Source organism: Choloepus didactylus, chromosome 2 (genome assembly GCF_015220235.1).
Source record: "Choloepus didactylus isolate mChoDid1 chromosome 2, mChoDid1.pri, whole genome shotgun sequence".
Lineage (NCBI taxonomy): Eukaryota > Metazoa > Chordata > Mammalia > Pilosa > Megalonychidae > Choloepus > Choloepus didactylus.
The window spans coordinates 141,097,399-141,123,542 of NC_051308.1; the positions used below are offsets into that span (position 1 = coordinate 141,097,399).

Genomic DNA, 26,144 nt, shown 5'->3' on the forward strand with positions numbered 1-26,144 from the left:
AAGACCCAAAACACTGATCTGGACTAGTGATTTTTTAATGGAAAACGCAATTATAGAAAGACAAAAAGAGGGAGAGCCTGAGATTACCTGACTTTCATGATATTCAAACTATAAGATTTCTGTGTTATAATTTATATTTAATATATATATGTATTAATATATGTATTTTTATATATTAATGTATGTATTAATATATACACATTTAATATATGTATTATATTTAAGGTAATGCCACAACCAGAGAGTTTAAAAATAAAACTGAATCTCCAGAACAGACATCTTGAGAAACTAGAAAGGTATCAATCAGATTTGGATTCAAAAAGAATTATAAGGAGACTTCAATACATTGATAACTCAAAACCCAAGTTTTAAAAGCCAGAGGATATGTAAATTGCATAAAACTTTTATTATTTATTAGCAGTGTATTCTTCTACACTTTAAAATAGAACAAAATATCTTTGGAAGGTAAACTATTCATAACAAAATAAATGTCAAACAATTTTTATCATTGGAGAATTACTTTGCTATATACTTTCTATACTATATACATATACTTGGTATGTCTATGTATGTGCATGTGTATAAATAAATTTTAAGATATACACATGTAGATACATGTGACATATATATACACAATTACGGAGAATTTATGTAGTCAATTTTACAGTCATTCTAATAGCTGCGCACAAATTAGTGTTCACAGAACTAAAAGTCAATGTTTCCCTTTCCCCCCCTTCTCAATTGTCATCTCAGTTCATTTTCACTGAGAATTTGTTAAAAATACTACCACCTTCCTTCCTATATAATTAACAAATCTTTTTTTTACAATAACTCATAATAAAATATTTTACTTTTCAGCTTTAGAAAAGGTATACATTTTAACTCCACTTATTTTTTGATTCTTAAAACATACAATTCATTTTTTTTATCAGTTTAGTGCAATTATTTGGTACTGCAGTTACTGAAGGTTAAGTTAATGAACCTGAGTTAAAAATTCATTCAAATGCCTTTTTAAAAATGTAAAACATAAACAAGAGGTTTTGCTGAAGCATATATAATAGTCGCAAGGTACCCCCTTCCTAATACATTATAAATAATTCTGTGGTTGGAAACAAAGCACTTCAGATGAATCCATTTAACTAGCAATTTTCAGTGTCTCTGTGTAGTCCATTCTTAAGCAGCCTGGAAGAGAACCAGGATCTAAGGCTCTCCAACTCCCCATAGAAATTAAGTCTATAGGGTTCCAGAGATAAAATGTAAGATTACACTCAAATGAAAGGGCTGTGAGTACCTACAAAGGGTCCTTTCAATCTAACATGCTAATGTATATGTCAGGGCTTTGTACTCTGTTAAAAAAAATATCTCCTTTAGAGAGCTACTTAGCAGCATCTTTTTCTGCTTTTTCTCTTCATTGATTTAAACCTGTATCAGACCACGTGATTACAGGCAACAACTTCGTACCAAAAGCAGAATATTATAATTGGGTGAAGAAATCTTTTGAGAAGCAGAAACAAAAAGCATTTGGAATGCTGTCACTTCAGAGAAAACACAGACATTCAGGAAGAACATTAGGTGAATTCTGATCTTCAATTAGACGTTAAACATTTTTGTACCCAAGGATGCAAAACTAATTTAAATGGCTCAGCAACAAAAACAAAGGGAAAAGGAATGGTCTAAATAAACCATATCAAACAAGTATATTCTTGCTAGAGGTAAGCTTGGATAACTCATTACATCAAATCAGACTGACTTCCTAAAAGAATGAACTGATCTGCCATAATCATAGTGGGAGCATAAAAATCATTTTCTAACACTTCCTCCCTTATTTTTCTTAATAAGGTGGAATTATTTATTCATCATAGACAAAACCATCCTAAACAAATTCAAAATACAAAATTTTTGGTAGCAAACAGCAGGTAAATCTAAAATCAAAATATATAGTCTAGTTTGTACATAATTTTATATATTTATAAAGTTATCAAAATAGTCTTTTAAAGTTGACAATACATACATAATGTAACACTGTACAAGTAAATGTAATAACAAATGTATTACTGAAGTACATTAAAAATAACCTTTCAAAATACCAAATTCAACATTAAAACTGTCTTAAAAATTGTTGACATCTCCATAAACATAGTTTCAGTGCATTTATAGTAGTCATTAACCAGAGTTTTCGGGTTTCAAGTCTCTTTGAAGGTCTTATCTTAATGCTTTCTTTAATTTAAGGTAAGAAGGCAGAGATTTCCTCTCAGCAAGCAGTTGCTTTCCCTCTACATTGCTCGTCCAGATGAAGAAATTGTTTCTAAAAGTGGAACAGGATTCATCGGAGTGGCAAGGCCTTAGTAATGAACATATTCAGACTGAAGGGACTGTGCAGAGGAGAGACATAAAGCAAGGTTAAATTCTATAACGTATAAAACTTCCAGTAAACCACACAGCTTCTTCTTTCAACACAAGGCAGATTGGGTCTATTATATTAAAAATACATGAAATAAGGAAAAACATAGAACAAGATAGAGGAAACAAAGCATTTGTTAAGTAAGAATGAGATATTCAATTATGTAAAGTAATTGTAAGAAAACTTTATATTTTAAAAGGTTTACCAATTTATCAATGGTGATTAAAAATTAAATATTAATTGAAAATTAGGAGATAGCATTAAACACATTTCTCAGTTTTTATGCAAGAATACTATAATAATCAATAATCAAAATTATTAATCAATAATACAAGAGTAATACAATAATCAAAAATATTAAATATTTAACTAAATTGAAGATTATTAGAACATACTTTCTTTAAGACATACATTGTTTTTTAAAATTCAATACCTATCAACAACATGTTAATGCTTCTAATGAAGCAGAATAAACAAATTCCTTGAGAATGTTTGAATTTAATAAATACCTTTTATATCCTGTCCATTAAGGGGGACACACAGCACTACCAGCTTTGAAATGTGATCTTAAGACTTGAAAGCATTTATGTAGAAGAGCATTCCTAACTTACTAAACAATGGGCAATTTTCAAGAAAAGTTAACAATGCAAGTTCCTCTTACACTGTATTAGACAGTGTAATATAAAAGGAACATGATTGAGATACGTAATCAGAATGCCTCAACATAGATATAAAACAGGAAAAGACAAAAAAAACTAGAGCAAGTTTGCCAAATAGTTATTTTTTGAGTAGCAAACAGTATTAGATACAAAGGAGGAACATAAGTCAATCTAAACAATTAAAAAAAAATTTTGCAAAATTTTTCTAATCAAATGCTTTAGAGCAACAAAATTAACTTGATTTTCTACCAAATACCCTTTTCTCCCATGCAATAATTATTTTCTAAATTGATTTGCAGCATTTTCATAATAGCTCTTATCAATTCTGACGGTAATCTATTTTGTTGACGGCCTAGGTATCAGTAGAAAAGGATCTACCTGTTTTACCAAGAACTTACAAAGGGATTCAAACTATCTTTGTTGAGCCTCGAAATCCCAGTTAATTTTATATCTATCAATAGCCATTTACTAAGTAAGCACCTGCCAGTAGAGTGAATCAAAAAGTTTTGGTTCTCAACCTCAAAGGTCTTAAAAGCTGAAATGACCACACTGTCAAAAGAGACACAGAATGAAAAGACAGAGAAGTCAACATTTAATAATAATACACATGAGGCAAAATCAACATTGCACTCAAAGCAAAGGATCAGGCAAGGGGTGGTATGGGTTAGAGGGAGTTCTCAGGGCCACAAGTTTCAAGAAAGAGGTTAAATATCAAGAGCTGTTAGGAAGGACAAAAAGGCTTGGCAAGTTGGCTTTCTTGCTACAGAATGTGGCTTCAAAGAGTCTGATGATCAAGAATTAGAACACTATAATATAATATGTTTGAACCCAGAGAGGGAATAAAAAAGAAAAGACCCCGAGAAGTCCAGTGAAACCGGTTGAGCATCTTAAAGTCCATATACATTTAACTTCTGGGACATCAGTTACCTTAGTAGCAATTAGAACATAAAAATGAACTATCATTTTTCTAGCTGCTTTTCCCCCCATTTCTTCTTAAGTCTGGTAAGTAACAGCAGTTGAAGTCTGCACAGCTGTAAGAATGACACACTCACATGCTGTATATATCAGCCAATGCTTTTTTGGGAATACTTAACTTTTGCTCTTCTTCCAATTAGAAAAGTTGTTCATGTTATCACTAATAGGAATCAAGGAGATTGCCTATGAATTCAGAACAAAGCTGTTTTTACAAGCACCTCCTCCTAAAAATCCATGGATTCTCAAAAACAGAGATAGAGCAAATAGACACCAGGCAAGTAATCTTTGTTAGCTTTCTTCCATGAAAAAGTATTTATATATGCATTGGCATATAGAGGGTAAATGTGTGTGTGCAGTGTGTGAGAGAGAGAGGTGTAGGGGGGGCATATGTTTATATTTATTTTACGGAATCATGGTATCTGCTGAACTGGAAAACAGAGATAGTTTAGAATAACTTTAAGGATTTCTATCATTCATATGCAGTAAATATTCATATTCTTCAGGCAGATGCTTTCCTTTCACAGAGAGAGGTCACAAACTGTGGCTTATCCAGCCTTCAGACACGGTTCACCATAATTCCTACTATTTCCTTTTTTTCTCACCCAATTCACTCATATATTGTCTAACAGCCCTCTGAAAACAAGTGAAGACATGATTTAGCTGAAGAATGGGCCTTCTGTCATGCTGGTTAATTCACTCAACAACCTGTGCATCAATTATACATACATTAGGCACTGGGGGGTAAATATGATAGCAAAGTTCTTGAAACAAAATACATTCCATGGTTTCTTTATATGTGAAGAGAAAGAAACAAGGAAATAAAAGAACAGTAAAAAAGCGTTTACCAAGTTATTCTGATACCAGCATTTTATAACAAATTAACTTCTTTTCATTTTCAATCTAAAACAAAACTCACAATGAAAGTGAATTGAAGAGAAGTGAGGGAATTGTTAGTCTGTGAGACTCACTTCTAAAAATCAAATAACTAACATCTCAAGGCCTTTTCACTGGGGAACAATAGCGTGGGATGCCTGTAACAATTTGATTTAAGGCACCACACGCTTACACAATGAGGCTTTGTGGAGGATCTCTGCAGTTCATTTGTGATTGGCCACAGTTGAGGAAACCTAGAAACAAAACGTCAGTCCTCTCCACTTGAAATCTTAGCATAGAAAATATATAAATAAGCCACCTTAGTCCCTGGTTTCACCTAAATCACATCATAACAAAGCATAACTTCATGGTTCTTTTCCAGTTTTAAGTAGGACTACCAACTATATAAGCTGTTTTCCAAATGTCTGCATATCCTAAAGTTACTAATATCCCAGCAAAGACAACAGCCAGTTATTAGCATTTATTATTTTTATAGTAAAAATGAAAATGTATTTTGCACTAAACAACAATATAATTATTGCTGGCTTTGATATGACTATTCAAAAATAGAGATTAATATACAACTATCTGGAATTCTTAATAAATTAGATATATTACTTGGCAGGTTGATGAGAAAAGATATTTATAGAGCACTTTTCTATATCCAGTCACAGTTCTAAACATCCTAATATATTAACTCATTAAATGTTCCAGACAACCTGTTTTACAGATGAAGAAATCAAGGCACAAAGAGGTAAAGTAACTTGCCCAAGATCACATAAATAAAGAGTGGTAGAGCTGAGATTTGAACCCCAGAGGTCTGGCTCTAAGGCCCAAACTCTTGGCCAACATAGCATATTATGCCTCAAAACAAATTCAAAGATTTGTCCTGTGATCACTACTTTTCAATCCAATATTCTCTATTACCCAAATGCAAACCAAGATAGGGTATGATACTGAGTTGGACAAACATTAATTTTAATAAGAATGTATTATTTATTACTGTAAAGGAGGATAATACACTTTAGAAAGGATTTTCAACAGGACTGAATAAAAAAAATTCCTGGAATTCTCTAAATTAAAAAGAAATTTTGTTTATAAGAACACTCATGATTAAGTATTCTGGTAATTTAAGTCTTAACTCTGCTTGGCCAAGGGTTTTGGTCCATGTTAACGTAAGGAATTAATACTGAATACATCTGAATTACACAAACAATGACTGCAATGACAATGGGGGTGGTTATGAAGGAAGTGAAACCTGGGATATGAATATTTATTTTAGAAGGTAGCACTTGCATACATAACCAGCAGTTTTTAATCTCTCAACTAGAATATGCAGGTTTACTTGGCCGGTAACTTCAATACGTTGTAGTGTTAAGGCTAGATCAAATTCATAATGAATATATGGTACTATTATATGAATACCACAAAAGTAATAATACAGCAATATTCAACCTGGAAATAAGGATAAAGTTACCTTATATTTCTAGCCCCCAGAATTTGTATGTCAAAATGTAAGCTTCCATCAAGACTCTTGTTCCCCAAAAGCAGTTAGATTTGACATAAAACAAAGTGTTAGGTAAGACTATCAAGACAGTTTGTTCTGTTCTGGAAATTTGCTACTAATCTGCTATGGCAGATGTGGGTAGTGACTTTAAAAATTTAGCTACTCTGGAGGTGTTTCTTTTTAAAACAGCCCAGTTACTTAATCATGGTAGAAAAAATATGTAATAATCATAGATATAAATACTGTACAAAAGGTTAATAAATAAAAATAAAAATTGGCTTATCTATCAAAAATAGCAAGTTGTAAAGAAAAATGGAAGACTAACGTCTTTGTCAGGAACTGAATAAACCAATGTCTTAATGTTCAAATAACTTGGACCAAAGAATCCAATGGCCAAGAATATTATTAGCGTCCTACTAGCTCAAAATCCAGACTTTTTCCATGCTGAGTTTTTCCTTTCTACATTTCCCCAAGTCCTTAAAGAAAGCAAAAATAAACAATAAGAGCAAAGGATTAGTTCACTAATTACCCCCGGGGTTGAGTTCTAACTATGGAGACAAAAAGCACCTGAGAAAATGTAGTTTTTTTAAAATGACATAGAAAATTAAAGAAAAAAATATACACTTGGAAATATGGTACTTTATTTTATATATAACTCTTCAGTGTTTTAAGTTTTAAAGAACATGTATGAGACTGGGGAAAACAATTAATTCTTCTACAACTGCCTCTATATTCCTGGATCTCTTTATGGCTTTGCAACAGAATTTCCAGTTTTTTGTATTACATGTAAGCACTCAAAATGTATGTTGATACATATTTCCTGAAACATGGTGTCACAATACTGAAAATATTTGCTTCTTCTAATATGATATATGTTTCTCCGGTGACACCAAGAGAAATATAACTGGATAATGTTTTGTTGGCATCATATTAACACAAGAAAGCTGAGGGCTGAGATAAAATCAGCTTTGAAGGGACTATATACATTTTTCTATAGCGTTCTCTAGGTATTTTAGGGACCCTAATATTCAACAAGCCAATTTCAGTTAATTAAAATTCTATATAAAATATTCTTTCACCTTCCTACATGATTTTTAATAGATCCCTTTTTCTGGAGAAATTTAATCTGTGCTTTCAACAATCAAAAAGAGCTCAATTGTCAAATGACAGATTGTTGACATCCAATTTGACTCAGCCAATCATTACATGAATGTTTTCAGTTCATCTGAATACCAAAATTATATTGATGCAAACTCAGTTAAAATTTATTTTCTCTTATTTTAGTAAAGTCACATTTCTATTAAAAAAAAAAAAAAAAAAAAAAAGACTCCAAAATTATTGTATATTAAATCTAAAGCAGAAAACTTGTTTTGCTTTTGTTAGTGCTTCACATGCTAATAAAATAATACATGGGTCCTAAGCACCTTCGTTCTTTGTTTAACATTCATGAACCTAGATTATATTACCCAACTTTTAGTTCAATAAATATTTGGTAGCTACTTACTAAACTATGGAACCTGAAGAAACAAAGATGCTCCTGAGAAGCTTAAAAGCCAGCAGAGGTGAGAGAGAGAATCGTGTACAGCTGGCTATGAGGAACTAATCCAGAGCCACAGGGCATGAACCAAGTCCTATGAAAGTTGAGGAGGAGAAAGAAGAATGCTTTTCCTGGATGCCTGGATGGGCTTTACCAAAAGTAACTACCGAACCAGGCCATGAAGTAGAAAACCAGGGAAAGGAGAAAAAGCAGAATGAACCGCAGCGCCAGGGTCCAGGCACGAGGCAGCGTGTGGCACTCCTGCAGAATGTGGCCAGAATGCCAGCAGAGCCACTTGGAGGGGAGGTAGGAAGGATCCCGAGGAGTCCAGACTTGACCTGATAGGCAAAGTGAAGCCATTGAGCGATTCTAAACATGGGGATGATTTGATCTGCTTCGTGTCTCAGAAATTTAACACTGGCAGCAGGATAGAGAAAATATTAAAGGCCAGAGAAACTTAAGGCAGAAAAAGAGCTGAAACAATAGTCCATGATGATCTCAATTACGGCAGGAGTGGAGAGAATGGAGGGACAGAAAACAGACATTTCAGAAGGAAAACTGATAGGGACTGGATGTAGCAGAGGGAAAGGGCAGAATAGTGTGACAGGTGATCATCAAATGAATAATGACACAATTATTGAGGTAGGAAACAAAAGGAGGAGCAGGCAGTTTAAAGAGCATGTACTCTCTCTAGTAATGCCCATAGGCAGATGGAAATGTAGGTCCCTAGCTCAGGAGATTACCCAGGGAGAGAAGAGGGTCTAGGTCAGAACCTTGGGGAAAATCACTTTTTAAGGGGCAAGCAGAGGAAAACAAACCAGTTAAAAAGATTTAAGAGGAAAAAAAGGCAAAACAGTATTCTAGAAATCAAAGGGGAAGAAAGACTATAGGGAAAGAAGGTGGTTAGTATTGTCAAATCCTGCAAAAAAGACTAGAAGAATGAGGACTAACAATGGACCAGCAGATATTGTCTTAAAGAAATCAATGGTGACCTGCAGAAGAAACTTTCGCTAGAACTGGGGGAGGAGGGAATGGTCAGAGGGGGTGCCTCCCAGTTACACAGGGCAGAGGGTGCCTCCCTTTCTCCTTTTCTTTCTTTGCCTATAGGGTCAAGTCTGGACTCCTCGGGATCCTTCCTGCCTCCCCTCCAAGTGGCTCTGCTGGCATTCTGGCCACATTCCGCAGGAGTGCCACACGCTGCCTCGTGCCCGGACCCTGGCGCTGCGGTTCATTCTGCTTTTTCTCCTTTCCCTGGGAGATGAGGGAGGCCTGAATGCGGAAGCATAAATGTAGGCTTCTCTTCAACAAGCAGGGAGAAGTTGGCCCTAAAAGAGAAATTCTAAGAGGGAGAGAAGACTGACAGAAAACTCCATCTCTGCTGATTTGATGTTTGCAGGTGAGGAGACAGGAGCCTGGAGGGGAAGAGACTGAAGATGTAGGAGAGGAAGGAAATGGATGGGGCAACATCCTAGAGGAGTTTCGAAAGAATAGTATAGTAGACGGAGTTATCACTGGAAAGTGATAGGGTTTCTTTTTATTTAAAAAGGATGGATTAGGTTCTAATGAATTGGAATAGCTAGCAGTAAATACCTGAAACTATCAAACTACAAGCTAGAACCCTTGAATCTTGAAGACAATTGTATAAAAATGTAGCTTATGAGGAGTGACAATGTGATTGGGAGAGCCATGTGGACCACACTCCCCTTTGTCCAGTGTATGGATGGATGAGTAGAAAAACGGGGGCCAAAAAAAAAAAAAAGGCACCCAGTGTTCTATTTTACTTTAATTGTTCTTTTTCACTTTAATTTTTATTCTTATTATTTTGTGTGTGTGGCAATGAAAATGTTCAAAAATTAATTTTGTTGATGAACGCGCAACTATATAATGGTACTGTGAACAACTGAATGTACGCTTTGTATGACTGCATGGTATGTGAATATATCTCAATAAAATTGAATTAAAAATAAAGCTCCCAAAAAAGAAAAACCCAGGACCAGATGGCTTCACATGTGAAGTCTACCAAGCATTCAAGAAAGAATTAATACCAATCCTGCTCAAACTCTTCAAAAAAACTGAAGAGGAAGGAAAGCTACCCAACTCATTCTATGAAGCCAACATCACCCTAATACTAAAAGCAGACAAAGATACCACAAAAAAAGAAAATTATAGACCAATCTCTTCAATGAATACAGATGCAAAATTCCTCAACAACATACTTGCAAATCGAATCCAACAGCACATTAAAAGAATTATACACCACGAGCAAGTGGGGTTCATTCCAGGTATGTAAGGCTAGTTCAACACAAGAAAATAAATTAATGTAATACACCACATCAATAAATCAAAGCAGAAGAACCACATGATCATCTCAATGATACAGAAAAGACATTTGATGAAATTCAACATCCTTTCTTGATTAAAACACTTCAAAGGATAGGAATAGAAGGGAATTTTCTCAATATGATAAAGGCAATATGAAAAACCCACAGCTAACATCGTACTCAATGGGGAGACACTGAAAGCTTTCCCTCTAAGATAAGGAACAAGACAGGGATACCCACTGTAACCATTGTTATTCAACATTGTGCTGGAAGTTCTAGCTATAGCAATTAGGCAAGCAAAAGAAATAAAAGGCATCCAAATTGGAAAAGAAGAAGTAAACCTTTCATTGTTTGCAGATGACATGATTCTATATGCAGAAAATCCAGAAAAATCTACAGCAAAGCTATTAGAACTAATCAATGACTACAGCAAAGTGGCAGGCTACAAGATCAAGAAGCAAAAATCTGTAGTGTTCTTATACAAAAGTAATGTGCAACAAGAGGAAGAAATAAAAAAAAATCCATTTACAATAGCAACCAAAAGAATCAAGTATTTAGGAATAAACTTAACCAAGGACACAAAAGACCTATAGAAAGAAAACTACAAGAAACTGCTAAAAGAAATTGAACAGGAGTTAAAAAAAAATGAAAGAACATACTGTGTCATAGATTGGAAGACTAAATATAATTAAGATGTCAACTCTACATAAACTAATTTATAGATTCAATGCAATACCAATTAAAATCCCAACAACTTACTCTGCAGAAATAGAAAAACCAACAATCAAATTTATTTGGAAGGGCAATGTGCCCCAAATAGCCAAAAATATCTTGAGAAAGAGGAACGAAGTGGGAGGTCTCAAACTACCTGACTTTGAAGCATATTACAAAGCTACAGTGCTCAAAACAGCATGGTACTGGCATAAGGACAGAAATACTGACCAATGGAATAGAACTAAGTGTTCAGAAATAGACTCTCACATCTATGGACAACTGATCTTTGACAAGGCAGTCAAGCCAAAGCAATGGTGATAGAGCAGCCTCTTCAACAAATGGTGTTTGGAGAACTGGATATCCATTTCCAAAAAATGAAAGAGGACCCCTATCTCATACCTTATACAAAAATTAACTCGAAGTGGATCAAAGACCTAAACATAAGCACTAAGAACATAAGACGCTTAGAAGAAAATGTAGGACAATATCTTAAACATCTTGTGATAGGAGGTGGTTTCCTAGACCCTACACTCAAAGCACAAGCAACCAAAGAACAAACAGACAAATGGGATCTCTTCAAAATCAGACACTTTTGTACATCAAAGGACTTTATTAGAAAAGTAAAAAGGCAGCCTACACAATGGGAGACAATATTTGGAAATCACGTATCAGAGAAGGTTTTAATATCCCAAATATATACAGCGCTCCTACAACTCACAAACACTCTAATTAAGAAATGGGCAAAAGATATGGACAGACACATTTCTGAAATAGCTCAAAAACATATGGACTGCGTGGTATGTGAATATATCTCAATAAAATGAAGATTAAAAAAAAAAAAACATATGAAAAAATGTTCAACTTCACTGGCTATAAGGGAAATGCAAATCAAAACCACAATGAGATATCATCTCACACCTACCAGAATGCTGGAGAGGATGTGGAGAAAGAGGCACACTTATTCATTGTTAGTGAGAATGTAGAATGGTGCAACCACTCTGGAATACAGTATGGCAGTTCCTCAGGAAGCTAAGTATAGATTTGCCATATGACCCAGCTATTCTATTACTAGGTATATACTCAGAGGAAATGAAAGTTAAGACACGAACCGATATTTGTAAACCAATGTTTATGGAGGTATTATTCACAATTGCCAAGAGATGGAAACAGCCCAAATGTCCGTCAACAGACAAGTGGATAAACGAACTGTGGTACATACACACGATGGAATACTACGCAGCTGTAAGATAGAACAAAGACACAGAACATATAATAATGTGGATGAATCTTGAGGACATTATGTTGAGCGAAGTTAGCCAGAAACAAAAGGACAAATACTGTATGGACTCACTAATATGAACTAACATTAATGAGCAAACTTTGAGAGTTAAAAGCTGATAACACAGGCTACCAGTAGATAGAAAGAGGGTAGAGATTGGGCATTTCATGCTGAAGAACTACAGAATATTCAGCAGGCTTGCTTGTATAGACCCAGAAATTGATAGCATAATACTGTGTAATGGTAGCACAATATTGTAAGTACACTGAACAAAGATGTGCACGAGTAAAGCTGAAATAGGTGGGATAAGGGAATGTATGACACCTGAGGTAAAGATAGAAGATAAAGACTGTGACTGTTTAACTTAGCAAAAACTGGAATGGTCAATGATTGTGACTAAATGTACAAATATAAAACTGTTCTTGCATGTAGGAGAACAAATGAATGTCAACCATGCAGTGTTGAAAAGGGGATGGTACTGGGGAAAAAATATAATCAAAGCAACGGGAGTCTATGGTTAACAGTTACATTGTAATGTGCTTCCATTACATGTAACAAAGGCAATATACCAAAGTTAAATAAGTATAAGAGGTGGATATCAGGGAGGGACACGGGATTCTTGGTAGTGGTGTTGCTGTCTGACCCTACTATTATATTGTATTGTATGATATTTTATTTTTCTTTTTATTGTCTTTTTTATTATTCATTAAAAAAAACTTTTTTTTCGTAGTAATCAATATGTTCAAGTGCCGACTATGGTGATAAATGCACAACTGTATGATGATACCGTGAACAACTGATTGTATACTGTGGATAATTATATGGTATGTGAATAATAGCTCTACAAAATCCTATGGAAAAATATAAACAGGGATATAGGTGCTGGAAAAAACAAGGAGAGAGGGATGTACGCATTTACTGTTGGTTAGGAGGCAGAATAGTATAGCCTTTCTGGAGCACAGTGGGGTGGTTAAACACGAAGCTAAGCATGTGGGTGCCAGAAGGTCCTGCAACCTCATTAGGAGGCATTTACTTGGAGGATCTGAGAGCAGGGACACGAATGGACATTTGCACACTGGTGTCTATGGAGAGAGTATACATGATTTACAATGGGTGGAGGTGGCCTAAGGGTACATCAACTGAGGAACAGAATGGTGAACTGTGGTGTGTGCATACAATGAAATTCTGAGCTACTGAGAGAAGGAATGAAGCTGTGAGACACACAAGGAGAGAGGGATATATGCATTTACTGTGGATGCTGTAGACAATATTTTGAGTGAACTACACCCGAAACAAAGGCCAACAATGCCTCACCAATATGGACTAACTACAATGTATAAAATCAGAATTGAACCTTAGAGCACAACTTATCAGGGGAACATACTGTAATGGTCCCTAGATTTAAAGCTCTTACAGCAGTCACATCTGTTCCTGAATTGTAGTGGCTATCTCAAGATTCCAAGATGCTGATCCCTTTGTGTATAACCTGATCGATCCCTGGAACTTTGGTTATCTGTGTGACACCTGAAATGCAGAGCTAGAGCACAGCAGATATGAATATGAGTATTAGCATATAGAGCAACTGTTAAAAAAGCAGAAAAAGAATCCAGACTTCAACTAGAGATATGAATGAAGCAGATGTGGTTAGGACTAGGGCAAATCAGGCCAAAGAGTAAAGGACAATACTGCCCATGTTTTAAAACTTCAAATTCCATGTGAGACCAAGGGAAGAGACATTTAGTTGGTGCAAGATCTATATTTCCTAAACAGTTTAACTCACACAGTTCGTTCAAATACCATAATTACATAGAACTTTTAATAGGAAGTAAGACCTGGTAGGTTTGCATAGGTTAAGTGTGAAACAGCGACACATCCGAAAGCAATTTGGACACAGAATAAAAATACATATGCAGGGCCTCACTGAGGAGCTAGGGGAAAATGCAGAGGTGTCAGGCTTCCTCACCTGGATTGTTGTTGATGTTCTCACAAACACAGAGGACTGGCGGTTTGAAGTGCTGAGCCCTCTATCACGGGACTTCCCCTCATGAAGCTTGTCACTGCAAAGGAGAAGCTAAACCTGCTTGCAATTGTGCCTAAGAGTCTCCCCGAGTGCCTCTTTGTTGCTCAGATGTGGCCCTCTCTCTTTAGCTAAGCCAACTCAGCAGGTGAACTCACCCCCCTCCCCCCACGTGGGATCTGACTCCCAGGGGTGTAAATCTCCCTGGCAATGTGGGATATGACTCCAGGGGATGAATCTGGACCCGGCATCATGGGATTGAGAACATCTTCTTGACCAAAAGAGGAATGCAAAATGAAACGAAATGAAGTTTCAGTGGCTGAGAGATTCCAAGTGGAGTCAAGAGGCCACTCTGGTGGGCATTCTTAAGAACTATATAGATAACCCTTTTCAGGTTTTAATGCACTGGAATAGCTAGCAGTAAATACCTGAAACTATCAAACTGCAACCCAGTAGCCTTGACTCTTGAAGACGATTGTATAGCAGTGTAGCTCACAAGAGGTGATGGTGTGATTGTGAAAGCCTTGTGGATCACAATCCCTTTATCTAGTGTATGGATGGATGAGTAGAATAATGGGGACAAAAAACTAAATGAAAAATAGGGTGGGAGGGGGGATGTTTTGGGTGTTCTTTACTTTCATTTTTTATTCTTATTTTCACTTTTTCTGGTGCAAGGAATATGTTCAAAAAATAGATTGGGGTGATGAATGCACAACTATATGATGGTACTGTGAACAACTGATTGTACACTTTGGATGACTGCATGTTATGTGAATATATCTCAATAGAATTGAATAAAAAAAAAGAGGTAAAAATTCTTACCACAATCATTCATTTAAATAACCATCTATTTACCCATTTAGCTAATGGGTGTCCACCAAATGCCCGACACAGGGCATACAACTATGAAAAACAGAGGCACAGTCCCTGCCCTCACCGAGCTTACAACCTAGTGGAGGACACAGACAAGGGAACAGATTATTAAAATTCACAGAGAGAAGAGAATTGCGAGTGACACCAACACACGGTATAGGATAGCTTAAGGGAGAACTATCATGGCCTAACCCACACTTGGGAGTCAGGTAAGGACAAGGTGGATGAATAGCAATTCAGTGATAAGTCTCTTTTTAAAAAAAAAAAAGCAAATATTCAAGACAGATACCTCAAGTAGTTTCAGTTTAATAAAATACTTCCACCACACCCACACCATAATCACATGTCCCTCATCTCTTAAGCATTTGAAAACTCCTCTGAGTGTCAGGGAGTGAAACTGATTTTTTACAGTTAAGTGGGTCAACCCAAATGAAGCCTTATGCATTGCACTGGGCAGGAGAAACCTCAAGACTAACAGAAGAGGCCAAATGAATAAAAATAAAACTTGTTTCTCACCATTCTGTCACAACCATAAGGATTCCTTAACAGTTGCTCTTGTTTTCTATGTTAAAGCATTTAATGACAGAACAAGGAAATCATTTTTACATTTTTCTGGGGGCTGAACTGCTGCATAGAATGAGCGAGCAATTGCAGCTTTCAAAAGAGATGCTAATTGTAGCTTTTAAAATATTAGACTCCCTCTAAACACCCATCACCCGCATCGCCTAAGAGTTTCTGGGTCTTTCTTAAAGGTGCTGAGAGGATATTGCCATGCAGACTTCTTTTCCTACCTAAGGATTTAAAAACTTTGTTCAGTGGTTTATTCCTAGTTCTTCAAGTGTCCTGTGTCTTGAATCTTCAGAAGCACTGGAAAGATGTACAATCTTATTTAGACAATAAACCCACAGCAATTAGAAAAGCTGCACTGGACCAATAAAGGAGAAATAACTCACAACCTCCAGTTTTATTCTACCTAAAATGGGAATTTCCATCTTAAGTTAGATTTTCTGCCAGCAAGCAGCAGGATTAGGACCTGGAGCCCTCCTCATACAGGAAGTTTTCTAGGCAAATATAAAGAAAGAGGGTCTGCTATGAGAGACCTGCTCCAACTCACTTCCTAGGAGGGCGATAGGCGGGGAAATATTGTCATGCTGGCAATTCTATTTATAAATACTTTTCTTTACAATAAGGTGACAAATTTAGGAGGGAGAAGAGGGGTGCAGCAGCAGCTGCCCCCACAGATTATTACTTTAAATTCAATTATTGGAAAATTACCCTATTCCAGACAGAAGAGGGATAGGAAGAAGAAGAGAGGAGGAGAAGTGAGAAGAAATAAACTATGGCATGAGACCAAAATTCAGTTATATAAAAAATCACCAGTTGGGGGGAAATCAGCAATCTCCTAAAGAATGCTCCCATGCTTCCACTAACAAAGAGGAATACTGAGACTTAGAAAAAGAAGAACAAATTCTTGTCAAGCTACCAACCCTTCTGGTATTCAGTTAAAAGTGTGGATTATGCAAAACCTTTAACTTTGAAATCTGCAAGAAATGTATATGATTATCTACATATCTACATGTATGACACTTTCTGAAAATGGAAAAGGTCTGCACTCCTGTTTTCAAAAAAGGCTGACATATGGCACAATGTTCATGCCAACTGGTATGTGAGAAAATTGCCTGAACTCAATTCCTGCTGTGAAATACATGACTTGTAAACATAGCTATGAAGAGTTAAATATATTATCATTTTCCATCTCATCCCCAGTTACATGGATTTGAGTTTTAATGATATACATGTTCTCAATTTATGTAATGGAATTAGGGTCAGATTAAGGGGTAGGATGGACTGGCAGATTAGATTACTGATCTACAAACGTAACCTAAAATAATGCTAAAAACAATCGCTGGGAATAAAATAAGATGGAGAAAATTATATATGCCAGAGCCCCTCTTAGGGAAAGGAATGTTTGAGGATAAAGGAAAACAAAAACACACCGAAAAGAGGGCTAGGGTGGGTTTGAGAGTGGTAATAGGTTCAACCAACACACACATCCCCCGCACACACGCATGCGCACGTGCCGCATTCTCACGTTAGAAAAACGATTTCTAAACTGCCGTCTATGGAGAGTGAGTCCCATTAACTATTGGAGCAGTACTGTTGTTTTGCTGACTGGGCCACGAGTAGCACACTAAGGGCTGCCACCAGCACTTTTCCTTCTCCCCTCTTCTCCCAAGCAGAAGTTGGCTTCTCCCTGAATAATGGCTGAGGGGATGTTTAAAGAATAGTGGTATGAAGGGATGCCAGGCTGTAGCCTCCCCAGGACACCCAATTATTTGCCTTTCCAGGACACTCACGGGGCTTGCTTGAGCCCCGAACACAAAGTTTCAAATTTCCTTGATATGTGGGATCCATTTCTCCTTCCTATTTCATCCTTTTGCCTCCTCTCAAATCAAAACTCACGTGCCTTAGATCTCAATTTCCTAAGGTAATCAAAATAAGTGATTAAAGTGATTACAGAAGGGGGTGAACCAACATATTTTACCTAACAGGGATTACTGATAATTTTAAAGGGGAGTTTGGTAACCTAAATGAAGATCTCACTGGTAAAATGTGTTTGGAGCTCATCCTGCCTGTCTCTAGAAGAATGATGGCTAATTTTAAATATCTTCCTGATACTCTGCCTTCCCCTCCGCCAACATCCCGGTACCTATCTATAAGCCTTCCTTATAAACAGCTTCCATTAGGCACTTAATTAATTCTCAGTCAGTTCTCTGCAGGAGGTGAAATATTCATGGCCTGAAGCTTGGTTCTGGGAAGATACTGTTCAATCAGTACATTCCACATCTAGATACTCCAAAATTCATTCATTAATATATGATGTAGAAAAAGCCATAATTCCTAATACTACCACAACCAAAACAAACACTGTGTATCACATGAGTCAGCTCCTGGCTTTGTGCTAGGTACTCAGAGTGGTTTGAAAACTTAGCTGAAAAGTAACTTATGTCGACAGTGTCCATGGTGAAGGGAATGAAAGGGGAGAGAAACCACTTAAAAAGGAGGAAGGGAGAAAGAAAAAAGGAAGGAAGAAAACCCAGTTGAAACTCGGCATTTACTTGAAGAGGAGCCAGCAGGAGGTACACGCTGAGACAGTTTCATAACACAGAGGGAAGGCATTGATCAGAAGGCCTCCTTGGCGCTATTAAATTTCTTTGGTGGCAGCCTTGGCTGGGAAGGCAAGGCATAAAAGTTGTGCTCAGGGTTTTGAGGACCAAGAGGTGGTGTCTGTGAACTTACGGGGATTGAACGGCTCAGGAATCTTGCAGAAGAAGAGGAAGAGAGCCCAGTGTAGGAGGGTTGGAGGATGGCGGTGTGTTCCTTTGTCTTGGTGCTCCGGGGGGTGGGGTGGTTGTTCAGGTTGCTTCCACTGCTGCTGCCACTTCGGTTGTACTGGTTGTTGTTGAGCTCAGGGTAATTCCTGGCAGTTGGTTGGGAGCTGCCATTCAAGAGGTTGGTGAAGGGGTTGGCTACGAAACCTGCCTTGGAGGGTGATGAGGTCTTTTTCTCTGGATCATCTATTGCAGCATTCAAGTTCCCTAGAGAACTGGCAAGCCGGGAGTTTATGGAAAAGCTGAATGGAAAACACGGGAGAGGAGGGAAAACACATAGACAACAATGTATACTCATGCAAAGAGTTCATGTTTCTACAACACATATTAACGGCATTAGGGAAATGTGATGAAGACAATTCTGATCAATGCAAATGATGACAGATGGCTTCTTTATCACACTTGGTGATTAAATAATATGTGACCATTAGTTCTACACATCAATTTCCTCTGTCAAAAGCAGCTAATGAAGACCCAAGAAGCTGGCTAATGCACTTGGACTAGAGACCTTGAAATACAACATCTGGAGGTTCTACTTGTTCTGAGGTGGGAAGTAAATGACAAGAGCTTCAAAGGGGAGAGTAAAATGCAAACTTAAGTACAAGATTTAACTTATATTCAATCACATGACTACATCAAATGCCCGACCCATTTTAGTTCTATATGTGTTAGGTGAAAATAACAATACCATTAATCATCTGTATGTACAACTGAACTCTGGGTCACATTAGGCAAGCTGGAGAGTCACTAGAAGAAAGGGATGCTATACAACGCTGTCTGCACAACCTTGTACCCTGCAATGCAAAAGAGGAACAGAAGCCCAGGGATCACAGCGCCTTTTGTGGTTTCTCCCTTCTCCCTGGTCCCTTCCTCTGACACAACTACAGTCAAACTCAGTTTTCTGCTGCAGATTTCCTTTACCTTCTGCCAGCACCTTGGAAGAAAGGAGGAAAAAAATTACCTTCTTACACTGGCACCCGAGGACAAAGAACCCCTATTTATCTTCTTGGCCGTCACAGAAGGGGACAAAGCCGCTTTTGAGGTCTTCAAAGAAGATGCAGATCCTTGTGGGGAAGAACTCAACCTTTAAGGGGGAAATGGGCAAAGTGTCACAATAAAGCTGTATTATCTTAAACATTCAGCAATCGACTACGACAAGATAACTAATAAACATTAACAGTATCAGGAGAGGTCTTAATAGCAGCAGCAGCTGTGGCTAACACACAGTACGAACTCTGCACCGGGCGCTGTTCTAAGAACCTTACTGACGTTAACTCAGTTAATCCCCACAAACAATCCTATGAGGTAGCCAACACTGCTGTCCCCATCTGGCAAGTGAGGAAACAGATGCACAAAAGAAAAACGTCTTCAATCCAGGATTCAAAGTCCTGCTGTCAACCACGATCCCATCATCCTTGATGGCTTCCCTTCCCCAACTGCTGGCGTTCACTCCTCGGCAAATCCATCTCTTTATATTTCACACCTATCCTCTCCTTTCCACCACACAACTGCTCTAGGTCATGGCACCATCATTTCTTAAGCTGCACTACAAGTAACACCGTTGACTCTTACTCTTTAAAAATTCAAATTCTGAAAAGCCCCCAGCAAAATCTAAAATATAAATTTGATGTCACTTCACTGATTAAGCCATTTCTTCAGTGACTATAAAGTCTAAACTCTTTGGCTTGGCTTATAAAGCCCTCTAAAATTTGGCACTTGCCTCTCTGAGCAGGACTTGCCATGAATACCTTCTCATTCCAGCTACATAAAATTCCTTGAGGTCCCTGAATGTGCTACGTTCACAACTCTGTCTGGTTTCTAGATGCTGTTTTCCTTACCTCCCATTTCCATCTGATTCTCTCCTATTACTTATCCATTAATAGTCTGCTCAGCTGTTACGTCATACAGCCTTCATTGAATTCCCAAGCAGGGTAAACACCCCCATTTCATCATATATTCTCATAGTAAATCGCAGCTCTTATACTGTACTTCACTGCCTGATATTTCTCTATTTCCTTCACTTGATATAAACTCCTTAAGGATAAAGAACTGCCTCTCGTTTCAATTCCCAGTGGCTATCACAGTGCCAAACTCAGAGACGTTCAATCAATGAAAAAGGGAAAACTGAGTCAACTCTGGATAGCCAGGACCCAGTCATGATTTTAATGCCAAATCTGGTTTACCCTGGACAAACCATTTAATGTATCTGGTCTTTGTTTTCCTATCTGTTTCAGAAAAGCTTATTTATTTGGAGACTTTCCCTTTGTATTCTCCCTCCAAACAATAGCTGAAGTACATGGCTTGCCTCTAAAACAAGAATAGGAGACATTGTACAAGGAAGTGACTCAAACTTCCAGAAAAGTCTGGACCCTCCCTGAACTGCCCCCACTAAAAAACTCTAAGCCTGGGGTTGAAAAAACTGAAGGTGGAGAGTGAATCAGTTTCTTTCTTCTACTTTATCAACAGTTTTGTTCAAATGTTCCTAGTGCCCTTGCACGCTCTCTGGGAGTGCTCAGGGGACATTTTTCCAGAGAAAAACACTGATATTTTCTCCTTAAACAGATGATAGGGAAAGGAATAAATCTAAAATAAAAATAAAGGAGGTGAGCAAACACATGCAGAAATAGGGGGAAACAGAACTAACACAATCTCTCACTATGAGAAAGGAATGTTGCAGAGCAGCTATTAACATGAGGCGCCAGGGTGTGCTCTGAGCAAAGTATGCTGAGCTGGCTACCAAACCACACAGCCCCGTGGGGCCACAGGAAAATAAAAATTCCTTTTCATGCGGAACATTAAATAAATAAAGTGAACTGTCACAAACTGGGATGGGGAGGAAAAAATTTAAAAAGTGAAAAGTTGGGTGCAGTTCATTTTTCTCGGTTTAAGCACTGGTTAGGAAATTTATCTGAACAGTAGCTTTTTTTTTACAAGTTACTAGAAATTCAACCTCATTAACAGTACCTGAAAGGCTGGGACACTGCTCTTGGGTGCCCTTTCATATCATCCAACCTATGGAAATTAAAAACAAATGCTCATGCTTCACCAGGTTCATACATTTAAGGAAAGACCAAAAGGCACATCACATGGAGTCCAGAATAATAAAGAAACGAAACTGGTAAAAGGGAGAAACTTTAAAAATAGATATTAGTATTCAACCACTATTTTATTTCATCTTGAATTTCCTTTACAACACCTTGGTTTTTAATCAGAATGTGGTACTACAGACTCTTGAGGTAAAAGATGTTGGATGACGGTCTCATGATGTTGTCATGAAAACTAAATTCTAAGAAATGAGAAAAATTCTGAGAATAAAAATTAAAGTAAATGAAGAAAACAGAAAAACCATATTGGAACCAGTCTTTGAAATTTAAGTAGCAGGGTTTCTCTCATTCTTTTGCCTATTTATTTGCCAAGTTATACTCTTCTTCAACTTATCCCTTCCTCCCCATTATGATTAAAAAATCAAATATAAATTGGTTTCAAATGAATTTTAAACAGTGTAAAGCAACTTCTTGGAGTTTTGAAAAAAAAGTGAATTTAAAAAAACTGATAATGTAAATTGATCTTGAACAACCTTGCAACTGGGAAAGAGAGGCAACACACATAATGTATTCTCTGCGATTCTATCTGATATTTATCATACTGGTGAAATATTCTTCCTGCTTTGCATGTCTCTCACTTAAAAGTCAAATAAGAGTAGCTGTTTCCCAGAATATTCATTGACAGACTGAGCTATAGCCACCTGATATTTCTACCAGATCAGCAAACCAGTGCCTAAAGCACAGAAGATCATGTGACCATCCCAATTTCACACCCCTTACATGAAAATAAAAGATTTTGATGATCCTCACTGATTTTTGCACCTACACTGATCCTGTAACCTTTCTTCACCCAACCTGAACTATAAGCAGATTTCAAATATGGTGGTCCTAGATGCCATCAATAGCTTCTGATGAGTAATTTTAGACTTCAAAATCAAGATGGTTTATAACTTTATAGGAACAGGTAAGCATCTCTTATCCATTTCTCAAAAAGAGGAGGTGAGGGAGAGGAAGAAGATGGTGGCATAGAGAGAAGTAGAAGCTAGTTAATCCCCCTGGAACAACTAATAAACAACCAGAAACAACTAGTAAATAATCTGGCATAACTGTGGGGAGACAAATGTGACCGTCCCCTCATCATCCACCAATCTGAATTGGAAGAATGCCTGAGATTGCAACATAAAATCTGTAAGCATAAACTGTGGACACGAGCCAGGAGCCCCTCCCCCACAGCCCGAACTGCAAAGCCTCACAGTGCTAGACAGCAGCATTCTCCCAGCAAGCGAATATAGCTCAGCTGAGCTCCAGCTGGGGTTTTAATTAACAAACGTGGTCTGCATAATAAAAGCTATGAATCCCCAACAAGCAGACAGAGGCTTTTGGTGACAACTGATGTTGGAGAACCAGAGGACCTCCCTGGGAGGGAGGGGAAGCCCAGAGGACCCAGTGCTATCTCTAGCCAACGGGTGAAACTGAGGGGGGCCACAGAGTGGCCCTGAAAGGGGGCTTTTGTCCCTTTTTCAGCTCAGTGGAGAAAGCCTCAGCTATTTTCTGTTCCCAGTGCTCTGACCCAGACAAGAGTGGAGTTAGCAGAGTCAGAGAGACTATTCAAATGCTAATGAACTCTCCCTAGGAGGTATATCTTCTCTAAGAGGAAGTGCCAAGCTCTACCACCTGCCTTCAATTCAGAACCAGACCCCAGAGCCTGGTGGAAAAGAGCCTTGGGCAATACCTCCTTACACCAGTCTGAAGCTACAGGCTTACAGGCGCCACCTGCTGGACAGAAAAGCAGTGACTTGAGGCCCCATGGGGTGTATCAATCTTCTAAGACACCCTTAGGAAAACCAGATACTATTGTTTCCTTCCAAGACCTGAACCCATTCTGGTCTGGGAAAACATGTTGCAGTAACCAAGGAAACGAGATGCCTAGACAGCAGAAAACTACAACCTACACTAAGAAAAATGAAGCTATGGCCCAGTCAAAGGAACAAACTTACACTTCAGCTGAGATACAGGAATTGAAACAACTAATGCTAAAGCAATTCAAAAAGTTTAGGGAAGACATGGCAAAAGAGATGAAGCATATAATGAAAGCACTGGACATACATAAGGTAGAAATCAAAAGTTTGAAAAAACAACCAGCACAATCTATGGAAATGAAAGGTGCAACACAAGACGAAAGACACAATGGAGACATACAACAGCAGATCTCAAGAGGCAGAAGAAAACACTCAGGAACTAGAGAGCAAGAAACCTGAAAGACTACATATAAAAGAACAGATAGGGAAAAGAATGGAAAAATACAAGCAACATCTCAGGGAATTGAATGACAACATGAAGATCACAAATGTACCTGTCATGGGTGTCCCAGAAGGAGAAGAGAAGGGAAAAGGGGCAGAAGCAATAATAGAGGTAATAATCAATGAAAATTTCCCATCTCTTATGAAAGACATAAAATTACCAATCCAAGAAGCACAGCATACCACAAACAGAAGAGATCTGAATAGGCCTACACCAAGACACTTAATAATCAGATTATCAAACATCAAAGATAAAGAGAGAATCCTGAAAGCAGCAAGAGAAAAGCGATCCATCACATACAAAGGAAGCTTGATAAGACTATGTGCAGATTTCTCAATAGAAACCATGGAGGCAAGAAGTAAGTGGGGTGATATATTTAAGATACTGAAAGAGAAAAACCACCAACCAAGAATCCTATATCTGGCAAAACTGCCCTTTAAATATGAGGGAGAGCTTAAAATATTCTCTGACAAACAGATAATGACAGAGTTTGTGAACAAGATACCTGCTCTACAGGAAACACTAAAGGAAGCACTACAGACAAAAAGGAAAAGACAGGAGTGAGAGGTTTGGAACACAATTTTGGGAGATAGTAGCACAACAATGTAAGTATACTGAACAAAGATGACTGTGAGTATGGTTGAAAGAGGAAGGTTAGGAGCATGTGGGACACCAGAAGACAAGAGGAAAGATAGACTGGGACCATATAACTCAGTGAAACCTAGGGTGCTCAACAATTGTGATAAAAGGTACAGATATGTTTTTACATGAGGTAGAACAAATGAATGTCAACATTGCAAGGTGTTAAAAATGGGGTGGGATTGGGGGAAAAATAAAATCAATGCAAACTAGAGACTATACTTAACAAAAACATTGTATTATGCTTCCTTTAATATAACAAAGGCAATATATCAAAGCTAAATGCATATGGGGGGGATTTAGGGGAAGGGTATGGGACTCTTGACATTGGTGATGTTGTCTGACTCTATTCTTCTTTAGTTTAATTCTGTCTTTCCTTTTGTTACTTCCTAGCTGTCATGTTTTTTTCTCTCTCTCTTTCTTTTTTTTCTTTTGTATCTTTACCTTCTTTGACTCTTCCTCCTTCTTTGTGGAAGAAATAGAAATGTCCTTATATAGATAGTGGCAATGGCGGTGAATACATAAATACATGACTGTACAGGGAACCATCGATTATTTACTTAGGACAGAATGTATGGTGTGTGAACAAAGCCGTCTTAAAAAAAATGGGTTGATGAAGAAACCTTGAGGGCACTATGTTGAGTGGAATGAGACAGACATTGCAGGGTCTCACTGATGTGGGCTGATTGTAATGTGTAAACTCACAGACATGAAATACAGGTTGCCAGGATATAGAACGAGGCTGGAGAGTGGGGAGCGGTTGCTTATGAGCAGAATGTTCAACTAGGGTGAACTTAAACATTTGGAGATGGACAGAGGTGATGGTAACACATTGTGAGAATAACTAACAATGCTGAATGGTGCATGAATGTGGTGGAAGGGGTAAGCTGAGAGCCATGTATGTCACGAGGGGAAAGCTGGAGGTTCAAAGATGGGAATATATAAAAAGTGAATATTGTGGTGGACAATGTCCGTGACTAACTATACAAGTATCAGAAATCTCTCTTGTGAACCAGAACAAATGTATGACACTATAACTAGAAGTTAATAATACAGGGGCATACAGGAAAAAAATATACCTACTGCAAACTACAGCTAGTATTTTGACATTCTTTCATCAGCAGTAACAAATGTAACATACCAAATAGTGGAGGGGAGTAGTTAGGGGTATGGGAGGATTTGAGTTTCCTTTTTTTCTCTTTCTTTTCTGGAGTAATGAAAATGTTCTAAAAATTGAAAAAAAAATTAATTATAGTGATGGATGCACAAGCTGTATGATGGTGCCATGGGCAACTGGTTGTACACTTTGGATCTTTGGATAACTGTATGGTGTGTAAACAATCTCAATTAAAAAAACATATACATGAAAAAAAAAGAGGCTGTAAGGCTAAGGAATTAGTCAAGGCATACCAAAGCTTGGTACACAACACTTTTCTGCACACCTAGCTTCAAAGTAAAAGCCTTGGCACACCTGTGAGGATTTGCTGCAGGAAGAGCAGAATTCCAAATGAAACTTTGAACAGAATTCTCAGAGATAGCTAACTGCTTAGCAGCTTACGTGGAATTCCAGCATTTGGTTGCAATAAACTCAATTTTAACTACTCCCCACAGT

General features: G+C 37.6%; 1 protein-coding gene across 3 annotated transcripts in view; it reads right to left on the reverse strand.

Moving 5' to 3' along the window:
* Window positions 1-388: 388 nt before the first annotated feature.
* Window positions 389-26,144, reverse strand: part of CDC14A (cell division cycle 14A) — a 187,645-nt gene continuing 161,889 nt past the window's right edge. Inside the window, exons 13-16 of one of the 3 annotated variants that reach the window (XM_037826539.1) lie at window positions 21,513-21,560; window positions 19,510-19,632; window positions 18,457-18,790; window positions 389-2,372 (exon numbers count right to left, since the gene is read on the reverse strand). In XM_037826539.1, the coding sequence (XP_037682467.1) occupies window positions 2,343-2,372; window positions 18,457-18,790; window positions 19,510-19,632; window positions 21,513-21,560 (535 nt within the window). In that variant the 3' untranslated portion in view covers window positions 389-2,342. Of the gene's footprint in view, window positions 2,373-15,047; window positions 18,791-19,509; window positions 19,633-21,512; window positions 21,561-26,144 lie in introns of those variants that run through there. The other 2 variants (XM_037826540.1, XM_037826538.1) reach the window with 2 other exon arrangements.